General features: G+C 36.0%; 2 protein-coding genes across 2 annotated transcripts in view; one reads left to right on the forward strand and one right to left on the reverse strand.

The window, feature by feature from the left end:
* The window catches only part of LOC149906865 (poly(A) RNA polymerase, mitochondrial-like), a 43,586-nt gene extending 37,639 nt beyond the window's left edge, over positions 1–5,947 (forward strand). Inside the window, exon 7 of the mRNA XM_090103909.1 lies at positions 5,182–5,947. Coding sequence (XP_089960035.1) covers positions 5,182–5,837 — 656 coding nt within the window. The 3' untranslated portion in view covers positions 5,838–5,947. The remainder of the gene's footprint in view (positions 1–5,181) is intronic.
* Positions 5,948–13,883: 7,936 nt separating this feature from the next.
* The window catches only part of THADA (Thyroid adenoma-associated protein homolog), a 29,869-nt gene continuing 21,801 nt past the window's right edge, over positions 13,884–21,951 (reverse strand). Inside the window, exons 19-27 of the mRNA XM_090103841.1 lie at positions 21,493–21,915; positions 20,503–20,649; positions 19,680–19,799; positions 18,842–18,945; positions 17,971–18,055; positions 17,292–17,464; positions 16,236–16,921; positions 15,139–15,572; positions 13,884–14,450 (exon numbers count right to left, since the gene is read on the reverse strand). Coding sequence (XP_089959967.1) covers positions 14,175–14,450; positions 15,139–15,572; positions 16,236–16,921; positions 17,292–17,464; positions 17,971–18,055; positions 18,842–18,945; positions 19,680–19,799; positions 20,503–20,649; positions 21,493–21,915 — 2,448 coding nt within the window. The 3' untranslated portion in view covers positions 13,884–14,174. The remainder of the gene's footprint in view (positions 14,451–15,138; positions 15,573–16,235; positions 16,922–17,291; positions 17,465–17,970; positions 18,056–18,841; positions 18,946–19,679; positions 19,800–20,502; positions 20,650–21,492; positions 21,916–21,951) is intronic.

The following is a 21,951-nucleotide window of genomic DNA, read 5'->3' on the forward strand; positions in this document are numbered from 1 at the left end:
GCAGCAAGTGAGTAGACACTGTATTATTATTGCAAAAGCTGCTGGTTAAAGCAGCAAGTGAGTAGACACTGTATTATTATTGCAAAAGCTCCTGGTTGAAGCAGCAAGTGAGTAGACACTGTATTATTATTGCAAAAGCTGCTGGTTGAAGCAGCAAGTGAGTAGATACTATATTATTACTGCAAAAGCTTCTGGTCGAAGCAGCAAGTGAGTAGACACTGTATTATTACTACAAAAGCTGCTGGTTGAAGCAGCAAGTGAGTAGACACTTTATTATTATTGCAAAAGCTGTTGGTTGAAGCAGCAAGTGAGTAGACACTGTACTGTTACTGAAAAAGCTACTGGATGATGCAGCAAGTGAGTAGACACTGTATTATTATTGCAAAAGCTGCTGGTTGAAGCAGCAAGTGAGTAGACACTGTATTATTATTGCAAAAGCTACTGGTTGATGCAGCAAGTGAGTAGACACTGTATTATTATTGCAAAAGCTGGTGGTTGAAGCAGCAAGTGAGTTGACACTGTATTATTATTGCAAAAGCTGCTGGTTATGCAGCAAGTGAGTAGACACTGTTTTATTATTGCAAAAGCTGGTGGTTGAAGCAGCAAGTGAGTAGACACTGTATTATTATTGCAAAAGATGCTGGTTGAAGCAGCAAGTTAGTAGACACTGTATTATTATTGCAAAAGCTGCTGGTTGAAGCAGCAAGTGAGTAGACACTGTATTATTATTGCAAAAGCTGCTGGTTGAAGCAGCAAGTGAGTAGACACTGTACTGTTACTGAAAAAGCTACTGGATGATGCAGCAAGTGAGTAGACACTGTATTATTATTGCAAAAGCTGCTGGTTGAAGCAGCAAGTGAGTAGACACTGTATTATTATTGCAAAAGCTACTGGTTGATGCAGCAAGTGAGTAGACACTGTATTATTATTGCAAAAGCTGGTGGTTGAAGCAGCAAGTGAGTTGACACTGTATTATTATTGCAAAAGCTGCTGGTTATGCAGCAAGTGAGTAGACACTGTATTATTATTGCAAAAGCTGGTGGTTGAAGCAGCAAGTGAGTAGACACTGTATTATTATTGCAAAAGATGCTGGTTGAAGCAGCAAGTTAGTAGACACTGTGTTATTATTGCAAAAGCTGCTGGTTAAAGCAGCAAGTGAGTAGACACTGTATTATTATTGCAAAAGCTGCTGGTTGAAGCAGCAAGTGAGTAGACACTGTATTATTATTGCAAAAGCTGCTGGTTGAAGCAGCAAGTGAGTAGACACTGTATTATTATTGCAAAAGCTGCTGGTTGAAGCAGCAAGTGAGTAGATACTGTATTATTACTGCAAAAGCTTCTGGTTGAAGCAGCAAGTGAGTAGACACTGTATTATTATCGCAAAAGCTGCTGGTTGAAGCAGCAAGTGAGTAGACACTGTATTATTATCGCAAAAGCTGCTGGTTGAAGCAGCAAGTGAGTAGACACTGTATTATTATTGCAAAAGCTGCTGGTTGAAGCAGCAAGTGAGTAGATACTATATTATTACTGCAAAAGCTTCTGGTCGAAGCAGCAAGTGAGTAGACACTGTATTATTATTGCAAAAGCTGCTGTTTGAAGCAGCAAGTGAGTAGATACTATATTATTACTGCAAAAGCTTCTGGTCGAAGCAGCAAGTGAGTAGACACTGTATTATTATTGCAAAAGCTGCTGGTTGATGCAGCAAGTGAGTAGACACTGTATTATTATTGCAAAAGCTGGTGGTTGAAGCAGCAAGTGAGTAGACACTGTATTATTATTGCAAAAGCTGCTGGTTGAAGCAGCAAGTGAGTAGACACTGTATTATTATTGCAAAAGCTGCTGGTTAAAGCAGCAAGTGAGTAGACACTGTATTATTATTGCAAAAGCTTCTGGTTGAAGCAGCAAGTGAGTAGACACTGTATTATTATTGCAAAAGCTGCTGGTTAAAGCAGCAAGTGAGTAGACACTGTATTATTATTGCAAAAGCTCCTGGTTGAAGCAGCAAGTGAGTAGACACTGTATTATTATTGCAAAAGCTGCTGGTTGAAGCAGCAAGTGAGTAGATACTATATTATTACTGCAAAAGCTTCTGGTCGAAGCAGCAAGTGAGTAGACACTGTATTATTACTACAAAAGCTGCTGGTTGAAGCAGCAAGTGAGTAGACACTTTATTATTATTGCAAAAGCTGTTGGTTGAAGCAGCAAGTGAGTAGACACTGTACTGTTACTGAAAAAGCTACTGGATGATGCAGCAAGTGAGTAGACACTGTATTATTATTGCAAAAGCTGCTGGTTGAAGCAGCAAGTGAGTAGACACTGTATTATTATTGCAAAAGCTACTGGTTGATGCAGCAAGTGAGTAGACACTGTATTATTATTGCAAAAGCTGGTGGTTGAAGCAGCAAGTGAGTTGACACTGTATTATTATTGCAAAAGCTGCTGGTTATGCAGCAAGTGAGTAGACACTGTATTATTATTGCAAAAGCTGGTGGTTGAAGCAGCAAGTGAGTAGACACTGTATTATTATTGCAAAAGATGCTGGTTGAAGCAGCAAGTTAGTAGACACTGTGTTATTATTGCAAAAGCTGCTGGTTAAAGCAGCAAGTGAGTAGACACTGTATTATTATTGCAAAAGCTGGTGGTTCAAGCAGCAAGTGAGTTGACACTGTATTATTATTGCAAAAGCTTCTGGTTGAAGCAGCAAGTGAGTAGACACTGTATTATTATTGCAAAAGCTTCTGGTTGAAGAAGCAAGTGAGTAGACACTGTATTATTATTGCAAAAGCTTCTGTGCAAGCAGCAAGTGAGTAGACACTGTATTATTATTGCAAAAGCTGGTGGTTGAAGCAGCAAGTGAGTTGACACTGTATTATTATTGCAAAAGCTGCTGGTTAAAGCAGCAAGTGAGTAGACACTGTATTATTATTGCAAAAGCTGCTGGTGAAAGCAGCAAGTGAGTAGACACTGTATTATTATTGCAAAAGCTGGTGGTTGAAGCAGCAAGTGAGTAGACACTGTATTATTATTGCAAAAGCTGGTGGTTGAAGCAGCAAGTGAGTTGACACTGTATTATTATTGCAAAAGCTGCTGGTTGAAGCAGCAAGTGAGTAGACACTGTATTATAATTGCAAAAGCTCCTGGTTGAAGCAGCAAGTGAGTAGACACTGTATTATTATTGCAAAAGCTGCTGGTTGAAGCAGCAAGTGAGTAGACACTGTATTATTATTGCAAAAGCTGCTGGTTGAAGCAGCAAGTGAGTAGATACTATATTATTACAGCAAAAGCTTCTGGTCGAAGCAGCAAGTGAGTAGACACTGTATTATTATTGCAAAAGCTGCTGGTTAAAGCAGCAAGTGAGTAGACACTGTATTATTATTGCAAAAGCTTCTGGTTGAAGCAGCAAGTGAGTAGACACTGTATTATTATTGCAAAAGCTGCTGGTTGAAGCAGCAAGTGAGTAGACACTGTATTATTATTGCAAAAGCTGCTGGTTAAAGCAGCAAGTGAGTAGACACTGTATTATTATTGCAAAAGCTGCTGGTTGAAGCAGCAAGTGAGTAGACACTGTATTCTTATTGCAAAAGCTCCTGGTTGAAGCAGCAAGTGAGTAGACACTGTACTGTTACTTTTTAAGCTACTGGTTGAAGCAGCAAGTGAGTATACACTGTATTATTATTGCAAAAGCTGGTGGTTGAAGCAGCAAGTGAGTAGACACTGTATTATTATTGCAAAAGCTGCTGGTTGAAGCAGCAAGTGAGTAGACACTGTATTATTATTGGAAAAGCTACTGGTTGATGCAGCAAGTGAGTAGACACTGTATTATTATTGCAAAAGCTGCTGGTTGAAGCAGCAAGTGAGTAGACACTGTATTATTATTGCAAAAGCTGGTGGTTGAAGCAGCTAGTGAGTAGACACTGTATTATTATTGCAAAAGCTCCTGGTTGAAGCAGCAAGTGAGTAGACACTGTATTATTATTGCAAAAGCTGCTGGTTGAAGCAGCAAGTGAGTAGACACTGTATTATTATTGCAAAAGCTACTGGTTGATGCAGCAAGTGAGTAGACACTGTATTATTTTTGCAAAAGCTGCTGGTTGAAGCAGCAAGTGAGTAGACACTGTATTATTATTGCAAAAGCTGCTGGTTGAAACAGGAAGTGAGTAGACACTGTACTGTTACTGAAAAAGCTACTGGATGATGCAGCAAGTGAGTAGACACTGTATTATTACTGCAAAAGCTGCTGGTTGAAGCAGCAAGTGAGTAGACACTTTATTATTATTGCAAAAGCTGCTGGTTGAAGCAGCAAGTGAGTAGACACTGTACTGTTACTGAAAAAGCTTCTGGATGATGCAGCAAGTGAGTAGACACTGTATTATTATTGCAAAAGCTGCTGGTTGAAGCAGCAAGTGAGTAGACACTGTATTATTATTGCAAAAGCTACTGGTTGATGCAGCAAGTGAGTAGACACTGTATTATTATTGCAAAAGCTGCTGATTAAAGCAGCAAGTGAGTAGACACTGTATTATTATTGCAAAAGCTACTGGATGATGCAGCAAGTGAGTAGACACTGTATTATTACTGCAAAAGCTGCTGGTTGAAGCAGCAAGTGAGTAGACACTGTATTATTATTTCAAAAGCTTTTGGTTGAAGCAGCAATTGAGTAGACACTGTATTATTATTGCAAAAGCTCTTGGTTGAAGCAGCAAGTGAGTAAATACTGTACTGTTACTTTTTAAGCTTCTGGTTGAAGCAGCAAGTGAGTAGACACTGTATTATTATTGCAAAAGCTCTTGGTTGAAGCAGCAAGTGAGTAGACACTGTACTGTTCCTCCAAAGCTGCTGGTTGAAGCAGCAAGTGAGTAAATACTGTACTGTTACTGAAAATGCTGCTGGTTGAAGCAGCAAGTGAGTAGACACTGTATTATTATTGCAAAAGCTTCTGGTTGAAGCAGCAAGTGAGTAGACACTGTATTATTATTGCAAAAGCTCTTGGTTGAAGCAGCAAGTGAGTAGACACTGTACTGTTACTGTAAACGCCACTGTTTGACAGACAGTGAGCGAGTTATTGCCAAAATTAAAGTTACTTATATTAATTATAATCTGTTTCGTTTCTGAAGTTTAATCTTTGTGGTCTTTAAAACTAAGGATGTTACGATCTGTTTTAATTTTTGCATTTTACTTCAGGGAAAGAAGACATCCGTATAACGGAAGAGAATCTCAACTGCACATTCCTCCGCGACCTCAACAAGTTGCCCGCAGACAGCTACGGACAGAGCGACGACGATTTACAAACTCTCTTATACCATTTCTTCGAGTTTTACGCGCAATTTAACTTCCAAGACAAAGCCATCTCTATCAACGAAGGAGTAGCCTTGAGAAAACCGAACGGACAACCTCTATACATAGTGAACCCACTAGAACCAGCGTTAAACGTGAGCAGAAATGTCAGCTTTGAAGAATGTGAACGGCTGAAAACAGAAGTCAGAAATGCGGCTTGGCACTTGGAAAGTATCCTGGATGGAAAGAAAACAGAAGATTGGGGCATCCTCGGGCTTATAGAGCGACGATCTTCTCGAGATTTGAAAAAAATACTCCGAGTCGGAAATACGCATAGACTTGTATCGGTAAAAGATTTATTCGCAGACGATGAAACCTCTCCAGTAGCGGGATTTAAGAGCAAATTGCAGAAATTGGTTAAGACTGACAAGGAAATAGAGGAAAGTGTTAAGGAAATGAAAGAGGAGGTCAAAGAAGTAAAGGAAAAGGAGAGGAGGTTGAAGTTCAAAAACACGCAAGTGGCGAAGGAGGTGTATAGGATACGGAGGAATAAATTGTTATGATCGTTGCTTTTTGTATGATGGGTTTTTAGCGAAATTGTTGAATGTGTTTGATTGACCTGTATTTGATGGTGTAAATAAATAGTCTTATACAAAAAAGCAGTGTTTTTTCCTTTTTTTGCTACCGTATAGTGTATGGTCCTTGAAGAAATTAAAGTTTTTTACTATATGTATCGTATTATCCTATCCATCTCAATATATTTGCTTTGGTAGTTTTCTTGTTGCATTGAGTTCCATACTTTCATGTTCTCCTGTATCTTCAGTGTGAATCTGCTCTAAGTATTGTAAATATACACACCGGCACAATTAGCGGAACAGAAAAAAAAGTGAGACTATGAGATAATAACGCATATATTTGACGAAAATGTAATTAGACACAAAATAACAAATTGATTAACATCTTTTAACAACGACTTTGAAAAGTCTTCGTTATTTTTTATTGAAAAATAAAGAAATTTGAAATAAGTGAAATTTTCAGATGATTATGAACCATCACAAAAAATAAAAAAAGTAAGCATTAAATGATTTAACAATAAAATTAAAGCAAAATTAATAACGAGTGTTTCCCTCTCTTGCTCTGATTACGGTTTCCATTCGTCTGGGCATGCTACAGATTATGTTATCGATGATTTCTTGAGGCAACCGCTCCCAATGCTCAAGTAATGCGTTTCCAAGTTCATTCAGATTGTTGGGGGGTGGCATTCTGGATTTAACCCTTCTTTTTAGCAAGTCCTAGACATGCTCTATCGGATTCATATCGGGGGAATTTGCTGGCCACTGCATCACCGGTATACCTACGTGGCTCAGATATGCCTGTACCGATTGTGCACTACGAGCACGAGCATTATCTTGCATTAGAATAAAGTCGTCACCAATAAATGGGGCAAATGGTACAACATATTCTTCTAAAATGTCTCTGATGTATCGATCTGCTGTCATGGTCCCTCCTGTGACTATCACGAACTCCGTGCGAGCTCACAAACATATCCCTCCCCAAACCCTAATCGAGCCGCCACCAAAAGCCACTGTGTGTTCAAAATTAGACTGTATGTGGCGTTCTCCTTTGCGTCTCCATATTCTTTGTCTCCCATCGATATGTTTTAAAAGAACTCTGCACTCATCAGTAAAGAGAACCTGCTGCCATTCGTTCAAATCCCAGACGATGTTCTCGCGCATCGGTTTCTGTTCCGCTAATTGTGCCGGTGTGTGTATATCCTTTATAAACAAAATCTAATGTATGCATTAGTGACCTAAGAATTAGAGTAAATAAAACAATTGAAATATTTTTTGCGTTTTTTATTTATTTAAAAATAAACCAATAATTAGAAATATTAAGAAAAAATAAATTAACATTATCTTTGTAGAAATTATCTTAAATACAGTAAGAGCTAGCGCGCACGAGCAACTTTGTCTCCGCAACTATTTTGTCTCCGCAACTATTTTGTCTCTCCACCCATGGGCTAGTATGAAAGTGCGCGCACGTAGCGACGCAACTCCCGGCAGACTTTTTTGTCCGCGGGTTCGGAGACAAGCCCGCGACGCAACTGTCGCCCTATCTATTGGTTTCAATGCAAGTGCGCGCACGGCGACAAAAACGTTGCCGGTCAGCGGCCGCCGGCCAGTTGCCGCGTAACCGGCGTAGCGATAGTACGTATTTATGTCAACGTATTTATTCTCGTACACAGTAGTTTTAACCGACTTCAAAAAAAAGGAGGAGGTTATCAATTCGGCCGGTGTATTTTTTTTATGTATGTACACCGATTACTCCGAGGTTTCTGAACTGGTTTACGTGATTCTATTTTTTTTTTTGATGCGGAATGGTGTGGAATTGGTCCCATAAATTTTATTCCGATAAGCCCAGTAGTTTTTATTTTATGAGCATTTTTGTCTGGTCTCGATGACTTAATTGAAATATAGCAAGTAACTTTGATTCATTTCCAGGTAACCGATTGAGCTGAAATTTTGTATACGCATGTAAATTGGATAGCGATGAAACATTATTATGACATAGAGCTGATTTGATGATGGAATCGGAAGGTGGCCATAGAAACTTAGTAATATATTGACTCAACTTTATCGAGTTTGGGCTCGTTTGATTCGTGTTGAAAAATACACTAAAAAGTATTAAATAAAAACTACTTTACTTTTACAATTACGATAACATATCTATACTAATATTATAAAGAGGAAAGGTTTATATGTATGTATGATTTTCAGTTTTCACGCATAAACTACTGAACCGATTACAATGAAATTTAGCACACATATAGAGGGTAACTTGGATTAACACAGAGGATAGGTTTTATCCCGGAAATCCCACGGGAATGGGAACTATGCGGGACAAGAGCACAGACCACAACCGCCTCTTCGAAAACCATGTTGATAAATGCAGAAAATTTTAAAGAAAAAGTTGCGTTGCTGTCGCTTTCGTGAGCGCATCGTTCAAAACTTTGCGAGGAGACAGCGACAGAGACAAAATAGTTGCCGGGCAACTAAGTTGCTCGTGCGCGCTCGCTCTAATCCTGTACTATATATACAGCATAATATTGATTGGCCAGTAGGTATAATAAATGCGGGTAAAACCACTCGGCAGAGTTAGTATAATATGTATAATATTAAACTAGGTACTTTTTGAGAACAGTTAATTCGTATGCCTACAATTCATTAACGCCCATACGCCTTGGTACACGTGTATCTCTCGAAAAATTGCAAAACGAATGATGATGAGTGTGTCGAGTAAGCGCAGTCTAGCGCATAGCGTCATGCGCTGGCGCGAGTATGAGCAGTGCTGCGCTTCGCCCGAAACACTGACACAAAATTTCGGGTCATTTGTAACAGGATGGCGGTTCTACAGGGGTCTTAGTACGCAATGACAAAAAGAAAAATGATGGTCAGAACGCTGATACCGGATACCTTAAGATACTGTAATATTTTATATTAGAGAATCTTAACATAAAATATTATAGTATCTTCACCGTGTGTGACGCGCTTATGTGTGGACGATGATGTGATCTCAACATAGATGGTGTTGAAACACGCATCTCGTAGTCGAATCGCTTTATTAAACATATATGGGGTCAGCAGTGAATATGTTAATTTCGTTTTTGTGTAGTTAGGCTTCTGTAATAGTAGGCTTGTTTCTACATATTTATATTTTATCGCTCAGTTAGTTTAACACGCTGTTAATTCTTTTAATGGATCGTTGATGTAAGGGATTGCCCACCATGACCTAACGGAGGATTATTTTCCTTAACGCGGCATTTTACTAAATTACTGGTATAGAGGCTCGTTAAATTTTTAACCGACGATTAGAAAAAATAATTTGGTGTTGTCTTGCTGTCAAGATGGACTCTGCATACTATTTAATTTTTGAAAATGAAGATGTGTTGGATGATTTGGATAATTTGGGTTATATAGTGCGACCGCGACGGCCCAGAATTTATAAAGAACGTCGTCATTATTCCGAAGAATATTATGATGTAGATTTTAGTACAAGATTTCGTTTATCAAAATTGAACATATTAAATTTGGAACAATTCAGTCAGATGTTTAACAGTATCATAGGCAACATCACAGGGCTCTGGGCAATTATCAAAACGGTCATAATACATCTTCTATCAATCAAATTCAATCTATATATAAAATTCCCCTGTCACAATGTTAGTTACCATACTCCTCCTAAACGGCTGGACCGATTCTCATGAAATTTTGTGTGCATGTCGGGTAGGTCTGAGAATCGGCTAATATCTATTTTTCATAACCCTAAGTGATAAGAGTGGCAGAACAACGTTTGCCGGGACAGCTAGTGTATATATAATGTCTATACATATATCTCAATATATTTTTTTTGTATGCACGATGCACTGTCGTATGTTTTAAGGTACCTCAAATATATGTTAAGAGCCATTTTCACGACTTGCTGATGAAATGATTGAGAGCATAATTATTGAAAACTTTTTGACACATATTTGATATTTTCATACATTCATTATAATTTTAACTGGCACAGTATAAGCTTCAGCTTTTGGATTTGTTCTGTAAACAGAACCTGCCTATCAGAAATTTAAATATTACGTTTATATATTTTATCTTACAAAAATATCAAAAACTTAAATTTATGAGAATGTTTGGATGTATTTACACTTGATATTATGTCAAACGAATTTCACTGAATGGATTTTGATGATCAACAGACTAAGTTAAATAAGTTATAGCTTGCTTTTGCCAGTGGGAGAAATCTCGCGGTCCCAACTCATTACATATCAGCCCTCAGTACGAAGTGATTAAGGTGTAAATAAAACAACATATTTTCTGAGTATATTTATTTTCTTACTTATAAATAAAGTTTGTACTACGAAATAATAAAAAATCACAAAGTCAGGACAGAAATGGATTCACCTTAAGTAATTAATCTAAAACACAGATGTTTGTGCTATTTTAATTTATTTTACATATAGAATTATAGAGTATTATGAAATAATGAAAAATAACAACGTTAAAACAAAAAATAGACCACCTACCAAAATCTACTCTAATGCTTGGTTGCACCATATTTTAGCTATAGTTAAGGTTAATGTCAAATTTAACAATAACAGTAACGGTGACTTGAACAGTGACAGCGAAATGGGTTGCACTAACGTATTTTTTAGCATTGTATTTGACACTTCTGACAGTTATTTAACATTATAGTCCTTTTCACCTAGGATGATTCCTGTGACACTTCATCGTGTTCCGAATTACGTATTTTATGTTTAAAAAGTCAAAATAAGTTTAGTGCATAATATTTTTATTTTATGGCGGCATTATTACCAAAAATATAAAAATGAAACATCGTAAGCTTATAAATAAAAAACAGTATTGTTTAGTTTAATATAATGAAAAATAAAATAAAATAACACAAAAATATAATACCTACGCAATTCGTGTACATGAAATGGATCGTTGAAAAATCATAGAGTTGGAAAATCATATAATCGGCGCCCATTTTGTGATCGTTTGTCAATCGAGTCAATCGTCTGTACGAGTGCGTCAGCCTTATATACAAGTTGCATTTTTATATTGATACTTTACGTGGTATTCTGTTATTGTTACTAATTGTTATTGTTGACTTTTTGTTGCTGTTGTTTGCTAAGTTTCCTTAGTTAATTGTTGGCGAAATGACGAAAAAACTAATTTTGGTACTTTATTCAAATCGATTTCATTTCCATATAGAATATTATCGATTATCGGAAACAATTGATACGATTTCAGTAACCGACATCTCTATACGTGTCAAAAATCGATGTGTCACAGAAATCATCTTAGGTGGAAAGGACTATAACTATAGCTTGGAGAAACACGAGCGATTATGGTTACTGTCTTACCACAAAACACTTTAGACAGGATTTAACTTTAAGCGCGGGTTCTCTTTAATCTGGTTTTGTCGTATTTCACATAGACAACTATTAAATTAACAGATCTCTGGACAAGTTAGACTGTTAAAATTTTTTTGTGGTAAGCATTTAAATTATGACGTCATCTATAAAATTTTCAAATGGGGCAACTCATATTTTCCCTAACCGTTACTTTAACATGTTTCTAATTGCTAAAGTAACATGGTGCAACCGAGCCTAAAATTTACTATTATTTCTTATGTTCTTTATTGCATTTTATTGCCTTGTTAAACAATTATTACGAGTATTATCTTCTTAGTAGTATTTAAATTATCTTAATATCTAAAAATTATAATAATATTTAAAAGTTTTTTATTTCTACTTAATAATGAGAAAGTAACAATAAATAGATATCTATAATAAGGACGCGTTTTAATTCGAAAACATAAGTTTAGCATATTTCGGAAGTTTCTGATGAAATTAAAATGATGAAAATAACAAAACGACTAATAGCCCCAAATAGAGTACCTACTGTTTTATCTCCAAATAACGGGAAAATTTAGTGCTAAATGTTAATATTTGTTCTAGTAAAATCGTTATTATATTTTGTCTCTCACTATATGTGATGAAACCACGTTCTAATACAACCTCCAATTAATAAGATAAAAAATGCACTATATATTTCTACGATCGACTTTCTGTACTTTAAAAAATTCCGCTAATAGTCCATTGAATGAGTCCCTCCAAGGGGGGTCTAGAGTGCGTGAGTTAGTAACGTAAGATGTTTCTTCGGAAACATGTCAAGAGTCCCTAGGTAATAAACATACTAAAACCCCGGGCCACTAGGAGGAGCCCCGGAGTGGGGGGAGGGGGGAAATGAGTCCATTTTTTCATTTTTCGCTTAAATCTCAAAAACAGTACATGTTAGAGAAAAACTTTCAAGGAAAAGTTGAAAGGCCATAAAATTATCTACAAGTTGTACCTCAATCATTTTTTCCTATATCCTACCGTTTCTGAGTTATACGCAGTAAAAAATGATTTTGGCTCAAACAATTTCCCCATACTACACATCAATCGATCAAAAAATATTTATTTCTTCCAAAAAACTCAAATGTGCAACTTGTGACCGATACTAATAGATTGCTCTTAATTAGGTCTATAATTGGTAAAATAAACACATTCCTCCATGGAAGCCTTTAGAAGGAATCGATTGTCAAAATATTATATTAGGGCAGTTTGGGTTACTGAACTTGATCTTTTTATTTTTTTCTTCCAAAAAACTCAAAAGTGCAACTTGTGACCGGTACTGATAGATTGCTCATAATTAGGTCTATCATTGATAAAAATACTAGATTCCACCACGGAGGCGTTTACGGGGAATTGAATTTTATTAGGGTAGTTACGATACTTGAACTTTTTATTTTTTTTCTTCCAAAAAACTCAAAAGTGCAACTTGTGACCGGTACCGATAGATTGCTCATAATTAGGTCTATCATTGATAAAAAAACCAGATTCCACCATGGAGGCGTTTTGGAGGTATTGAATTTTATTAGGGTAGTTACGATACTTGAACTTTTTAACTAACTATCCTAATAAAATTCAATTCCCCGTAAACGCCTCCATGGTGGAATTTGGTATTTTTATCAATGATAGACCTAATTATGAGCAATCTATCGGTACCGGTCACAAGTTGCACTTTTGAGTTTTTTGGAAGAAAAAAAATAAAAAGTTCAAGTATCATAACTACCCTATTAAAATTCAATTCCCCGTAAACGCCTCCGTGGTGGAATCTAGTATTTTTATCAATGATAGACCTAATTATGAGCAATCTATCTGTACCGGTCACAAGTTGCACTTTTGAGTTTTTTGGAAGAAAAAAAATAAAAAGTTCAAGTTCAGTAACTCAAACTACCCTAATATAATATTTGACAATAGATTCCTCCTAAAGGCTTCCATGGAGCAATGTGTTTATTTTACCAATTATAGACCTAATTAAGAGCAATCTATCAGTACCGGTCACAAGTTGCACTTTTGAGTTTTTTGGAAGAAAAAAATAAAAAGATCAAGTTCAGTAACCCAAACTGCCCTAATATAATATTTTGACAATCGATTCCTTCTAAAGGCTTCCATGGAGGAATGTGTTTATTTTACCAATTATAGACCTAATTAAGAGCAATCTATTAGTACCGGTCACAAGTTGCACATTTGAGTTTTTTGGAAGAAATAAATATTTTTTGATCGATTGATGTGTAGTATGGGGAAATTGTTTGAGCCAAAATCATTTTTTACTGCGTATAACTCAGAAACGGTAGGATAAAGGAAAAAATGATCTAGGTACAACTTGTAGATAATTTTATGGCCTTTCAACTTTTCCTTGAAAGTTTTTCTCTAACATGTACCGTTTTTGAGATTTAAGCGAAAAATGAAAAAATGGACCCATTTCCCCCCTCCCCCCACTCCGGGGCTCCTCCTAGTGTCCCGGGGTTTTAGTATGTTTATTACCTAGGGACTCTTGACATGTTTCCGAAGAAACATCTTACGTTACTAACTCACGCACTCTAGAACTTTTTATTCAATGGACTATAAAATACATTTTACGCCATTTATTGAAAGTACAAACAGTAAAATTTTATTGCATTCCATATCACTTGGATATAATTATTGTATGAATAATTATAAATTAGATTTAATTTTTAAGTTAGTTCTCGGGGAGAGGTTTTAGTGGTTATGAATAGAAGTACACAGTACAGTGCAATATGAATCTATACTAATATTATATAGCTGAAGAGTTTGTTTGTTTGAACGCGCTTATCTCAGGAACTACAGGTCCGATTTGAAAAATTCTTTCGGTTTTAGATAGCCCATTTATCGAGGAAGGCTATAGGCTATATAATATAACGCTAAGACCAACAGGAGCGGAGAAATGCGGGTAAAACCGCCGGGCACAGCTAGTGCAAAAAGTAAAACCTTAATTTGAAGTGAATAAATCTTCAAATAACATCGTTATCTTCGGATTGATCACGCCATTAGTATTATTTTTGGAAATTAAACTTTTATACGCGACAAGGTTCTGATTGCACAGTTTTTCAAAGGTTTCCATATACAATGGATCTTTAATAGTTTTATTTATATAATCGCAAATAGATTTATCGTGATTTTGCTTGAGAGCTCGTGCGCAGGTCGCCGTGAGGAAAGTCTCTTCGGAGAATATGTTGTATCGCTCGTTGGTGTCGAACACACGCCACTGGGAACAATTATTATTATTATATGTTGTAACTTTATTAAATATTCAAGTATGAAGATATTTGTTAACGAGAAAAACTAGAATATAAATAATTTATGCTCAGTATTATTTAAAACTAGATTACCGCCCGCGGCTTCGCCCGCGTTTTCAAAGGAAAACCCGCATAGTTCCCGTTCCCGTGGGATTTCCGGGATAAAACCTATCCTATGTGTTAATCCAAGTTACCCTCTATATGTGTGCTAAATTTCATTGTAATCGGTTCAGTAGTTTTTACGTGAAAGAGTAACAAACATCCATACAAACTTTCGCCTTTATAATAGTATTAAGATTGATATCACGATTATAGTCAATTTTTTTTCTACTATAATGTAGTAAATAGCGTACCTTTTTTAAAATATTTGACAAATTGATTTGTATGGTTCAATGCGTACAACATAAATTAAGTCTTTATTATTTTCAAGTTTCAACAATTGTAGAAATGAAGGCAGAATAATAATAAATGAAGAATGTGTATGTATGTTGAGTTTTAAAGTCATCTATACTAATATTATAAAGCTGAAGAGTTTGTTTGTTTGTTTGTTTGTTTGTTTGAACGCACTAATCTCGGGAACTACTGGTCCGATTTGAAAAATTCTTTCGGTGTTAGATTTAATAAAGTCATATTTAATTAATAGAAAATTTTATTTACCTCATCATCTATTTCATCATACAGCGATACTTCCGACTTGAAGTCCAGCAGCGCCAGTAAACACAACAACTCCATACCATCGCTTGTCTTCTCAATCAATTTCATCAAATACTCCACAGCCCTGCTCGGTATCACCTCAACCATACCCTCATATACTTCACATTTATTATCTGTATCGAATGACGTGTCAAATTTATAGTCTGTATAATTTGACGTGCACCCGTGACCTGTCATAATTGACATTTCGCTATCTGTGCATTTTTTATCTGTGTCGAATGACATGTCGAATTTATAAGCTGTGCCCAATTGGTCCTTGTCAAATGTGTCGAGTAGAGTCGAGTTGGTGATGACGTTTGAGATTCTCTGTCTGTATGTTTGTTCGTCGTCCTCTAGGAGTATAACTAGCGTGGCCCACACCGTGGCTCTGAATTCGACTGGAATAAAACAATTTCAAGTTGATATTTTGGTTTTATGGTATTCAAATTCTTTATAAATATAAAGTTTTAAAGAGTAGAAAAAAAATCGATCATGAGGGGAGATTCAATTAAAAATCTAAATGGAATTAAAAAAAATATACATTTTTATATAAAATTCACGCTTCGTCACTCATGATATTATTGTATTTTCACCGATAAGTGTGAAAAGTTTGAAATCTGTCCATTTAGAGTGGGTCAGAACCCGGTATAAAGGACTCGGTTACATACAAACATACAGATGAATCTAATAATAGCGTGTTTAAAATATACTAAACCGTTATTGTAATAAAAAGTTCGCCAATTTCTGCCATCAGGCAATGCATCAGAAAATATAAATTCAAATACTATACTAGCTGCGCTTCGCGGTTTCACCCGCGTGGCTCCGCTCCTGTTGGTCTTAGCGAGATGATATATAGCCTATAGCCTTCCTCGATAAATGGGCTATCTAACACCGAAAGAATTTTTCAAATCGACCAGTAGTTCCAAACAAACAACTCTTAAGCTTTATAATATTAAGTATAGATTCATAAAATGAAAATTAACTATTTTAGTTTGGCCAAGATTAGGATCCAGCCTCAATATAACTGTTAGTTTAAGTTAAACATGTCGAACAGTACTCACATAACTCCTTTCCCTTCAAATCGACATTCAAAGTCAGCAAACGATCGAAATTCTTTTCCAGAAACTCAACAACAACGCCTCTCGTCTCTTCGCTTTTATCAGAAAAGGAGCATCCATAGATCGTCCTTATTTCCTCCAAAATCGTTTTATCCACACGATTATTTTTAATTTTTTTGCTCACAAAATTAGTCAAACTCTTCAAGCATATATGGGTCACTGCCTCATTCTGTTCTTGGCTTAAATAATCATTTTTCGCTACAATATTCGCTTCTGAATCTTCTAAATTCAGTAATTTTAAGGCAGTCTGGGAGCACTCTAGATATTTAGCATTTTTCAATATATCACACAATAATTCAACATAGTTATAATCTTTCCGAAGTTGTTGTAAGCAGTTTTCCAGGATTGACATTTTTTCATATTCTTCTGTTTCTTCGTGAATACTTAATAAATAGTTCATTATAACGAGAACCACTTCGTAGGTGTCGTGTTTTAGGCATTTTTGTACAAACAGACAAGTTTCGGGAACATCGTTATGTATATTGAGTATTCTGAGGTATATTTTGACGATGCTCGAGAGACACATTTCTCTGCCGGAGGTTATTTGTGATGTCGGTCGTTTGAATAATATATCGTGTAAGAGCGGTTTCATTTCTTTGATGAATTCCGTATTTAACGGCGAAGGGAATCTGTAAAAATAATAGTTTTCTTAAAATAATACATTCATATTACTTTACGCTTTTACTTTATATCTAATATAATATCTATTTATTTTGAATCTATACAAAAATTACATCCCTTCACCGACCAACTATTTTCTATAAGTGAAAAAAACATTAAATCGGTCCAGTACTTTTGGAGCCTATGTAATACACAAACACAAAACATAACTTTTGAAGTGAAACTTCCTTAGACGCGTCTTTGGCAATACCGTCACGTCATTGAGTAAGGCGACGATTTTATTATCTTTGAATCTTACTAAAGAAGTTTCACTTCTGACACGTGTGCTCGGCACACACACTTTTTAATATTAGTGTAGATTATATTTATTTACAATACCTGCATATAAATAGATCGACCATTTTAACATAGTCATCAGTGATTAAATAACAGGGCAGTTTGGATAATGTCTGTTTAACTACCCAGGAGCTTCCCAATACGAGACGAGACAGATTTCTTTGTGTATGTTCGTCTGTGTGTATGTCTGGTTTCGCTTCTAATAGTTTTATTAGCTGAAAAATAAAAAAAAATATTTTATAGATACATTTAGTTATTTGAAATAAAGTTTACACACAAAAAACATACATTTTTTTGATATATTGAGTTATCACTTTGAAGAAGTAAGTTTTCTTAACATAAAAAAAGAATATTTGATATTTAGTATTAAAACATTCAAATGCTTTTTTAATGAATAGAAAAAATTACAACACATATTGGGCGAAAGACGCGGGTTCGAATTCCACCTCGTGATCGATTTTTTTTCTATTCTTTAAGAATTTTTCAAATAATTATATTTTTATGAACTAGCTGCCCCGGCAAACATTGTTCTGCTTTATTGCCCCTTTTTTATCTTCCCTCCGTAACATAAGAAGCTTCCTTATGCCTTAACAAAAACGTTAAAAAATTAGCCGAAAAAGTCGAGCCGTTCTCGAGTTTAACCTCTAACAAGACAATTCAACAAGGTGATTCATTTTTATTACCTACACAGATAAATGTACAGTAAATAAATCAATTTTACCTGTAAAATAACACCATGGCAATAATTCCTTTTGATGTTTCGATCGCCCAATATTTTCAACATGGACTCAATGTGAGATATGTACCTGAAATTTTATATGTTACATTAATATAAAAAAGATCGTGAGTGCCTAGCACACGTGTCAGAAGTGAAACTTCTTTGGCAAGATTCAAAGACCAAAATCGTCGCCTTACTCCATGACGTGACGGAAATTTTACTCTCAACGCGTCTAAAGAAGTTTCATTTCAATAATTTCATGAACTCAAACTCAAACATTAATTTATTCAATTATACTTCTTCTAGAAGCACCTTTGAATCGTCATTGCATATTTTTAACATTTACCACCGATTCGGAAAGCAGTATCTATGGAGAAGAACCGGCAAGAAACTCCATAGTTGCTCTTTGATGAGTTTATCTATACTAATATTATAAAGCTGAAGAGTTTGTTTGTTTGAACGCGCTAATCTCGGGAACTACTGGTCCGATTTGAAAAATTCTTTCGGTGTTAGATAGCCCATTTATCGAGGAGGGCTATATATCATCACGCTACGACCAACAGGGGTGGAGCCACGAAACCGCGCGGAGCAGCTAGTCTTATTGAAGCGTGCTTTTTAGGGCGGCCGTACACGGACCGCTTCAAGCAGTTGAGACCGACGGCTTGAAGCCGCAACCGGTGAACTATAGACATTAATTCACCGCCGTACACGGACAGCTCGAGCAGTCACGACCGCTTCAAGCCGTCAACTGCGCGGTTTGTAGCGACTGCTCGAGCAGTCCGTGTACGTCGCTCAGCCGTTAACTGTTTGAGCTGCCCGTGTACGGATACGTGTACATGACCTAGAGGTCATTTAAAAATACATTTATACGTACATGTTAGGTGACACAAGCGGTACGATGGCTCTGGCTGCCAATTGTCGAGTTTTCAGCACGGAACTGCCGGCGCATCGCAACACTGACGGGATGAATGTTGTTAGCTGCAAATTAAATAAATAAATAAATAAACGTTTATTGTCAACATAACACAAATACACCAGAGCATGAGATTTTACACAATATAAACACACACACACACACATATACACACATTAAATTTATCATCAATAAGTAATTATCATCAAAATATGTATTCATTTAATGTGGGAAGGTATTGGGCATTTTCATGTTGACAAAAGGGACCAACTCAGTATTCGGCACGAACGATAATAAAATCATCCGTGCCACTGATTAATTAAGAAAGAAAGAAAATAATTATTTTGCCAAAACACTGAAAACAATTTATCTCATAATTAAACGAGGCAAACGGACACAGCCACAGCAAATCAAATCATTTATTTGCAATTAAACGTGGTTACAACACAACAAACAACTCACATAATATAATACCTATATGTGATACATTTATTGTGAAATAATTAAATACAAACCATTTAGTATATTTATATGTGATTTCAAGGCTTTTTTGTTTGTTTTTTAAGACGTTTATTTTACACTATCTTTTCGCTCAGCAGAGTAGTAAAATGTCTATATCACTTTCTAGTGTTCTAAGTATACTTAGGTCTTAGATAAATAAATAATTTTAAGAACTGGACAAAATTAATACCTACCGTAAGGCACGAGCTTTCAAATAAATTAAGAATCATCAAAATCGATTCGTCCTCTGGATAGTTAACAAATCCTAAAAAAATAGAGTAATAAAATATCTTCATACCTTTATATTGGATACAGTTCCTTCCAAAGCGGAAGGATAAAGTCTGGCCAGCAGCAGCAGTACCGGGTATACGGACTGACGGACTAACACACCGCTCTGGTGCGCTTCACTTAGCTTATTCTGTAAATAATAATAATAAATATATAATTGTCTTTTTTTGTACTTTATTTATTCATAAAATTGACAAAAATTGGCAAACTATGGTTCGGAATAGCACAGAAGCTCTCTTAATATTAACTACCTATTTGAGATTAACACTGTATTAAAACATTATTAAATTTTAGTAAATTGAATAATTTCACCTTCAAATTGTCAAAACTCAAATTTCAAAAGGGACCAACCGAAAGGCACTAGCATTGAAATAAAAAGAGAATTTTCAAAATCGGTTCGCCCAGTCAAAAGTTCAGGGACAAGTGAAAAAAGAGGAACTCGTCCTTTTTTGAAGTCGACTGAAAATAGAACATTATTATTATCGAAATACTAGTTGTGCCTCGTGGTTTTTTGGTGATGATATATAGCCTATAGCCTTCCTCGATATCTATCTAACACCGAAACAATTTTTCCAATCGGACCATAAGTTCCTGAGATTAGCGCGTTCAAAGAAACAAACTAAACTCTCACCTTTATTATCTTATATATAAAATTCTCGTGTCACAATGTTAGTTTGCATACTCCTCCGAAACGGGTGGACCGATTCTCATGAAATTTTCTGTGCATATCGGGTAAGTCTGAGAATCGGCCAACATCTATTTTTCATATGTACCACGGGCGAAGCCGGGGCGGACCGCTAGTATTAGTATAAATACGCAATTTTTACACATACCAACATAAAATCCGCCATTTTCGGGTATCTCAAAAAGAATATCCGTCCCGTCATCCGATCACGTGCGCTCTCCTGTGAGCGGGAACGGGATACAGTAAAAATGCGTACGCATAACGCACTGAAGAGCAGGGTTGATGAGTTGCGTTCCTGTTTCAAGTAAATTATATGTAAAAAATTGGTTGTTTGTAAAGTAGGTTTACTGACGATAGTTAAACGAGACAACGTCCGATTGTGCTTCTTTGTCGCTCGTTCCGCGCTCTCGCTTGCACTTCAAGCCTTACATGGAACGCCTCAGAGCGAGGTAACGCCGCATGAGTCATGTTTTTTCGTGCGTGCAGCCGGCTTTATCGAATTATAAGACGTTGTCACATCAAAAAATACAGAAAAGCACTACATAAAATACTACAAACATACACATTATACACACTTCATAATTAAAATGTGTGCGAGTACTAGTGTACACACGTAAGAAGTGAAACTTGTTATTCAAAAAATAATTTACTATATGCAACTTTACAGAAATACGTCGAATCACGCGTGGTAGGGATAAGAAAAAGATGGCACGTAACAGAAAAAAGTCACGCGTAACGAAAAAATGTTACACAAAATTTTTTTCCAACCCCTTTATAGAAGTTTCACTTAAAAAATTCATATCATTTCATTTCATAATACATAAACATTAACATAAGCCAAAGAAAACGCATTAATTCTTAAAACTTGTACTTATTAGTCAATCAAACTATTGTATAAATACTATAGAAAAAAAAGAGCATGTGGCATGTTGGCAAGATTCAAAGAAACCGAAATCATCGCTATATTCTATAACCGGTATTGCCATAACGCGACCTTGAAATTTTACTTCAAGAACTTTTAGAATATTTGATCGGACGGACCAATTTTTATGTATTTAATTTTTTCAAAGTTTCACTTCTGACACGTCTGCTCGACACACACGCTCTTTTTAAAGACAGTTGGTAGAAAAGTACTTACCATCCAAGTTTCTCCATCAAAACCATTAATAGCAAGCATCAGTCCATCCGCTATAAACGGAGCCACTACATCATCTAAAGTCGCATCTCGATACAACGCACGTAATATATTCGCACAGTGCGCACGAGTTTCATTATCTTGAATCCCACTACTAATTTCACTCTTTACACTTTTATTATCTTGAATCCCACTTTCAGTCCCACTAGTAATTTCACTCTTTACACTTTTATTATCTTGAATCCCACTTCCCACTTCACTTGTCACATTTTCCCTCCCAATCCCACTTGCACACTGGTCTGTAATCCCACTATTTCCCCCACTCCCACTATTCTCCCCACTTGTGGCCAGTTGAAGCAGTTGTCGCATACAACGAGTCAATCCCTTGGGACTACCAGTCACCTTCAATTCGGTTATAACTAACGCCTGTAAAGAAAAACGAAGAATTAATGACATTTAGTG

The sequence above is a fragment of the Colias eurytheme genome, chromosome 7, assembly GCF_061535395.1.
Source record: "Colias eurytheme isolate Ceu_HAF_F1 chromosome 7, ilColEury1 Martin Lab GWU primary, whole genome shotgun sequence".
NCBI lineage: Eukaryota > Metazoa > Arthropoda > Insecta > Lepidoptera > Pieridae > Colias > Colias eurytheme.